This window comes from Talpa europaea (assembly GCF_964194135.1).
Source record: "Talpa europaea genome assembly, chromosome: 13".
Lineage (NCBI taxonomy): Eukaryota > Metazoa > Chordata > Mammalia > Eulipotyphla > Talpidae > Talpa > Talpa europaea.
This window is the reverse complement of record NC_140080.1, coordinates 33499575-33506527: the sequence shown is the minus strand read 5'-3', so window position 1 is coordinate 33506527 and position 6953 is coordinate 33499575. Positions and strand designations below refer to the sequence as shown.

At 49.3% G+C, this 6953-nt stretch overlaps 1 protein-coding gene across 1 annotated transcript; it reads right to left on the bottom strand.

Annotated features, from left to right (window-relative positions):
* Nucleotides 1-918: 918 nt before the first annotated feature.
* On the bottom strand, nt 919-2378 carry PURA (purine rich element binding protein A; the record flags this gene model as incomplete). Its single annotated transcript, XM_084252131.1, has 1 exon — nt 919-2378. One exon carries the CDS (start codon nt 2376-2378, stop codon nt 1410-1412), a length of 969 nt encoding a protein of 322 aa, XP_084108257.1. The 3' UTR covers nt 919-1409.
* Nucleotides 2379-6953: the final 4575 nt, after the last annotated feature.

The window sequence follows — 6953 nt, the reverse complement described above, 5'->3', positions numbered from 1 at the left end:
CCCTACAACCTTGATTATATGAGTTATAGAACATACTTTTGATAGGCTTGTACACTTAGGTAACACAAATACACTTAGCATATAATGTAGCCAGTAATAACTAGCACCACAGCTACATGGAAATCCTTTACATACACCAACTTGGCTTTCACTTCTAAAATGAAACTCAGAATCCATGGCTCAGTAGGATAACTATAATTGTGTTGCTCTGCTTTTTAACAGGTCTACATAAGTTAAAAGCACTGGCGAAAATCAAAGGATAGCTTCAGACCTCTTACAAGTTTAGGAGACAGTGCTAGTGACCACAAAGACTCACTACCTGATGTCCAAGTACAGGTTCACTGGAAATTGCTGCACGTTAGTTAAATTTTTAAACTCTTTCTACACATAATAAAAAAAATATATTATGAACGGTACAAGTACATCTCATATACACAATAATGACAAAAAACGCCTACTCAGTCAAAGCAAACAGATGCAGAAAAATATTATGGGAGATTTCCTTTTTCTTTCTTTCTCCTTTTCCTTTTACTATTTGAATAACTTTGGTTCCAACCGTAAAAATCACAACTTAGCAAATTTCATTTAAATGCCTTTTTTAATAATTTCTTCATGTTCACAGAAGTTTCACTGACCATTTTTTATATGTTTAAGGTCCAGATGCAATGCATATTGTATAAAAGAGAGCACTTATTGTTTACCTTGCATGAATTAAACCTACGTACCTTTAACTCTACAAACTTCTGCATAACATTTAGACAAAGCTCAGACACACAGCATGCCTAGCCCTCAAATATATATACACATCTCTAATCACAGGTATATAGGGTGTCAAATATACTATAACCTCCATGTAAGGTCTGAAATTTGGTAACAAAATGAGAAAAACTAAAAATATTATTTTACGTGTTCTAAAATATCTCTTTTTTGTGCTAAAGTCAAATGTTAGCTCAACATGAAAAGGACTTTTATATAATTCAGCAATATTATAATCTTGACCATTTTGCAAACACTTTTAATAATAATAGCTTAAACGTGTACAAAAGTTCTTGGTTAATTAGGGAAATAAACACTCAGTTCTTTATATTTTTTAATCAAGTAGGAAACACAGTTCATATAATGTTATTACTTTTTGTATTTTTTTTTTGTTTTTTGTTTTTAGCAGCTGCTTACTGTTTTATATGGTGGATAAAGTGGACAACATCCAGCGATGGGTGGCAAGTCAAGAAGAGAAACTGTCAGTTGGTGGAGGTTCTGTGGGTGGTGCTCCCTTGGAGTTAACAGTTAATTTTTTTTAAACTTTTTAACTTTTTATTTTCTCTCTTTACAGTATATTTTCTCTGTGTGTGACTGTGTGTGTGTGTGTGTGTGTGTATGCATGTGTGGGGGTTTATTTTCATTCAGTTTGATCAATCTTCTTCCCCTTCTTCCTCACCCTGCAGTAGCAGGGTGGCGGCGGCGGTCTCCTCCTGCTGCTGCTGCTGCTGCTGGTGGAGCTGCTCACAGGCAGCTCGCTTCTCCCTCTGCTTCTCTTGGATCTTCTTCATCTCTTCCGAGTACTTGCAGAAGGTGTGTCCGAACTTGGCCCACACCTTGTAGGGCACGGTGATGGAGTTGCGGTAGGTGGGCTTCACCTCGCTCACGCGCATAAACACGCCGTACTTGTTGGAGCCCACATCGAAGAAGAAGCGCTTGTTGTCCACAGTCAAGGAGGTGCCCTCGGGCAGCTCGGCCGGCTCCTCCTCCACGCCGTAGTCGTCGATGAGCTTGGCCAGGGCGTCGCGGAACTCGATGAGCCCCTGCGCGGGCAGCGCGATGGTCTGGCCCTGCGTGGAGCCCAGGCCGGGCCCCCGGTTGACCGTCTGGCGGATGCGCAGGAAGCGGCCGCGCTGGTTCTCCTTGAGATCCATGTAGTACTTGCGGTTCTCGCGCACCAGGAACTCGCTCTTGAGCGCCCGGCGCGGCTCGTCCTGCGCCTGGGCCAGGTCGGGCGGCTGGCTGGGGCCCAGCTGCGCGTAGTGTTCGATGAAGTCGCCCAGGTAGTCGCGGAACTCCACGGCCACGGACATGGAGAGGGTGAGGCGGCTCTTGTTGCCGCCCGCGCCCACCTCGGCGATCTTCAGGAAGCGGCCCTTGGCGTTCTGCTTCACGTCCAGGTAGAAGCGCTTGTTCTGGATGTCCACCCGCTTGGAGGCCAGCTCCTGCGTCTCGTGCTGCAGCCCCCCCGGGGCCCCGCCGCCGCCGCCGCCGCTGCCGCCGCCGCCCCCGCCGCCACCACCGCCCCCGCCGGAGCCCGAGCCCGAGCCCGGGTGCCCCAGGGAGCCGCCCGAGCCCAGCGCCGCACCACCCTGCTCGCTGCCGCTGTCTCGGTCCGCCATGATGCTGCGCTCCGCCGCCGCGCCGCCGCCGCCTGCCGCTCCGCCCGCCGCCGCCTCAGTCGCCTCAGCCGCCGCTGCTTTCCCTCCCCGGCTCCGCCTGCTGCCGCCGCAACCCCCACAGCCAGCAGCGCTCTCGCGAGATCTGCGGGAGAGACGAGACAGACGAGACCCGGTAACAGGGCACTGACGCCCAGTACAGTAGCAGGCGCCCTACTGTACGCGCCCACCGCCCGCCGGCACGTGACCCGCGCCCCCTCCGCGCCTCCGGCCCCGCGCGCCCGCCCGCCAGGCGGCGCCCGCCCACCGGCCCTCGCCCCACACCCCGCCGCGCCAGGGGGGGCGCGGGGCGCACCGCGTCGCAGCTGCCGCCGCCACCGCCGTGGCCGTCGCTGTCGGCCAGACCCCGGGCGGCTTCGGCCCAGGGAGTTGGGGGACTCGGGGGAGAGGGGACTGCGGGGGAGCGGGCCTGAGCTCTGCTTTCCTGTGACCCTAAAGAGAGGATGTTGGGGGAGGGGCCTGCGCGACGCCACTGAACCCGCTGCGGAGAGGGGACACCAAGTCACGGCCCCCCTCCCCGTGGGCCCCAGCCAGACTCAGACCCGGACCCAGACAGGCCCACCCGGCGCCCGCCCGGGCTGTCTCCTACCGCAGAGCAGAGCCCTGGCCGCAGAGGCGGGCGAGGAAGAGGAGCGGTGGTGCGGTGGTAGCCCTGAGCTGCAGAAGGGGCTGCCAGGGATGAGGACGGGGCGCCGGCGGCAGTGGTGCGGAGCAGCAGACACCTAGCCAGTCCCTCCCCTCTCCCTCCCCTCGCTCCCGCCGCTCCCCCTCCCCGCGCAGCGGCTCTGGCCTCAGATGATCCCGCTCCCCCCTCCCCCCAACCGCAGCCCCGCACAGTCGGGCGGGCGGGCGGGCGGGCGCACTCACCGGCGGGGGGAGCCGCGCAGAGGACGGCGGCCGCGCCAGGGCCTGGGTGCCCGCAGTGCCTGTTCCCGTGGGCTCCACTGCCCCCCCACAAGCAACAATCAAAAAGAAACCCCACACGCACCCAAAACCCTCGAATCAGGCCCCTCGGGGACCAAGACTGCCCGCCCGCTTCCCCCTCCTCCTCCCGAGATTTGGGGAAGGGGGGCACCAGCTCTGGGCCGAGCCCAACCGCGGTCGCCGGCCAGCTCTGCGGATGAACCAGGCCCTGCCGAGCCCTCAGCCCCCAGCCCACTCTTCTTCCTCTCGAGAAGGACCCAGAATGGAGGAGAAAACCCAGCAGGCTTTAGGAAATTCACAAGCTAAAAATGTCAGGAATTTCCTGGGAAACGCATTTCCTTACGGGATTCATTAAAGCAGGTTCGTTCGCCCCTTTCACCCCTCCTCCCAGAAACTTCTAAGTGTCAAGAAGAGCCCCTGCCTCCCCCCCAAATAAAACATTAAAAGAGCACGTTTATTAGGCAGACTGCTAGGTTACCGGCCGTTAATTAACCAACAAGTCTTTGGAGAGTGACAGCTAAATGAGGGGTCGCTCTGATTTTAGAAAGGGGCTCAAATAATTGATTTATATCTTCCTAGATCTCAGGCATAAGCGAAGGCCTATTTTCCTCTTTCCCAGATAGATAGCAAATGTTTCCTCTCCCTCACTGCAGTCTGCAGTCCTGGCAGCCTGTGGGAAAGTTAAGGCCTATCTCCAGGGGATCCCCTGACAATGTCCCTATACTCTCCCCATCACCTTCTGGAGGGGTCTCAGAGAATACAGACTCCACAGCCCTACTCTTGGCATTTTCAAAAAAAAGCATGGACTGCTGCCCACAACCTGAGAAAAATGTGCTTATCCCATCCGTGGGCTCCGAACCCAGTGAACATCCCCGCTCCCCAAAGTAAGCCGACTTGTCTCTTTTACTGTTTGCCCCAGAGACAGTGGAGTACCTACTCACTCTAGCTTCCTGGAAAAAAGGTGGGTGAAGAAAAGACTAGAGATCAAGGAACCCAGACCAATCCGGGGCTTTAGCCTGACCCTAAAATAACATTTCACCTCCGGGGCAAACCAGCCTGCTAAGAACTCCCAGCTTCCCTTTCTTTTAGCAAAGGCCCCATTCTACCCAGTATTAGCCATTTCAGCTATGGGTTGACATTTGTTACTTCCCACTAAAGAGGAAGAAACAGGGCAAAGCACCCTGACTACCAAAGAGCAAACTGGGGTAGTCCTATGAACTAGCCCTAGAACCCCGGTTTGTCCAGTGGTTCCTGAAATTGCTCCCTGAAGGAAAGGCCCACTCTGCGAGAAATCCAGGCTTCGGGCCTCATTTAAAAAAAAAAAACCAAACATCCGTTTAGTTTGGGGGCACCCTCCAGTACCCCACAGGACCCTTTCGGTGCTTTTCCTGCACTCCCTCCCCTATCCCCAAGCCTGTCTGGAAAAGAATATAGGAACCCTCCGCACAAAAATGCATGTGCAAAGTGGCGGCTCCACCAGGCTCACAGAGTAGCGATCAGGACCCTGGATAGACCCCGGCCCCAAATAGGGTGGCAAAGGCTGAGTAGCAGTGTCTCCACAAAGACCCCTGCGGGATATGCATGCCTCATCTCCACTGAGACTAAATCTCACGAAATCCTACCTAGAAAGACCACTGCTATGCGTCAAGGGTTTACCTTGCGCAGAACCAAGCCCTTGCCCCATCCCCAGTGCTCAAAGTAGCAACAAAGCCGGTAGGATTGCGCAGTGGGGGGCAGTCGGCCCCTGCCTTTTGTCCTTGCAAAAGTTAACGCACCCCCACCGCCCCCCCCCCCAGAGAAAACTAGAGCTTGCAACTGTCCACCTTCTTGGACCATCTCTAAATTTCTTGCCCTTTGTCCCAAACATTTACATCCAGGGATTCTGAAGCAGTGTGCGTTTGGGAGTGCCCTGATTTTCTGAAACAGTGACTGTCTCCAGGAACGAGTTCTTAGTTCCCCAGCGCAGAGGCAACTGAAGAAGTTTCTAGACAAAACACAAATTAAATTTCATTTGCACGCTTATACTGGGAATTTTAAGCTTAAAACAGCGAAGGACTGAGACCTGAATATCTCTACGTAACTATGTACTTACTTATTTTATGCTAGTTATTTTACGTATGTATAACATATATACACACTAGCAATATGTACCTGCAATCTTGCCTGCTTTATAAATGTACTTAAAAAGCAAACAAGATTATTAATGCCTTTCCCAAAGTAATCCAATGACAAACTACATATTTAGCACATTTCCACTGCTCACATAGTTCAGGATAAGCCTCTAGTGTGGGTTTTTGGTCAGACTGGCTGGTGGGGAAGGTTGGGGAGAGAAAGTTGACTTTCCTTACACCATATAATATAGTACTTTAAAAGACAGTCTGGGAAAAATGAATATTGACTCAGAAAAATCTCACAACAAAAAGTTGAGAGCCTTAAATAGAATTTCAAAGTTAGATTTGCATGTTTGCACTGAAAATCCATTAGAAAATTTGTGAATTTAAAAAGACTACTAGCTATTTGTTGATTACCTAAACAATATACTAACTTGGTAAATGAAGTCAGCTCTAGTACTTAGTTGTCTGAATTTGTTATTTTTAAAAAATTGGTTGTAAAATGAAACCCACAAATTTCATTTCCTAATGTAGAAAAGACTAAGGGAAAACAAAATATAGTACTATTCAGTAAAATATCTGTTAGCGAAAAAATTGTCAGAATTACCTCTTTTCTCCTCAAGGTAGGTTTAATATTTTAAAAATCTCATAAATGTCTCTAGAATTCTTATGCTCTCTCATCAACACTGCACACATTTTGAAGGGAATAGAGATGGCTTTATTTTTCATTGCTCTATCTCTGTGTCTTTAACTTTTACCAACAAAAAATTGCATGCAAATGAAACAGACATTACCAGGCAGAACAAAAAGGGAAAAAGCCTTGATTTTTCTCAGCATGAACTACAACCGGTAATTCTGAAATTAGCCCAATAAGCTTTGATTTTTAAAGGTAAAAAATCAACACACACATTTATAAGATAGACTTAGAGAGAGGAAATCTACCCCTGATTAATAAATCCTTTTGGATTATAGAATTCCCAACAGAAATAATATGCTGATTAATACTTGACAGAAATCACAGCTTTCCAGAAGAGAAGAGAGACAAAAACATTACAACTGATATTTTTCAAGTCCTACTTAGGTTAAATGCCAGTCTTAAACCAGACAATTATCTTCAATACCCAAATCATTAAAACCAACTGGAATGTTGTACTGCAAGTGTTCAAAGTAGAGGGATAACCGATTTCATCTCATGGCTATCTACTAGAAAAATTAAGGGAAACTCTCAAGTAAATCTTAACCTTTAACAAGAACAACAAAGATTTATAGTAATAGTATTTCACTGGTCATTCTTTAGAAGCATACCCCCTTTCGATAGCTCACCTATTCTTTAAAATTATGCCTCTTCAATGCTATTTTGATGTTTAAGGTTAAAGCCATGAATCAAGCAATTAAAATCCGAAGAGAACAATCCATGTGATAGAACCCTCGCATTTCACAATTCATTTCAAGCATTTGCAGAAGAGTTAAATAAATGTACCAC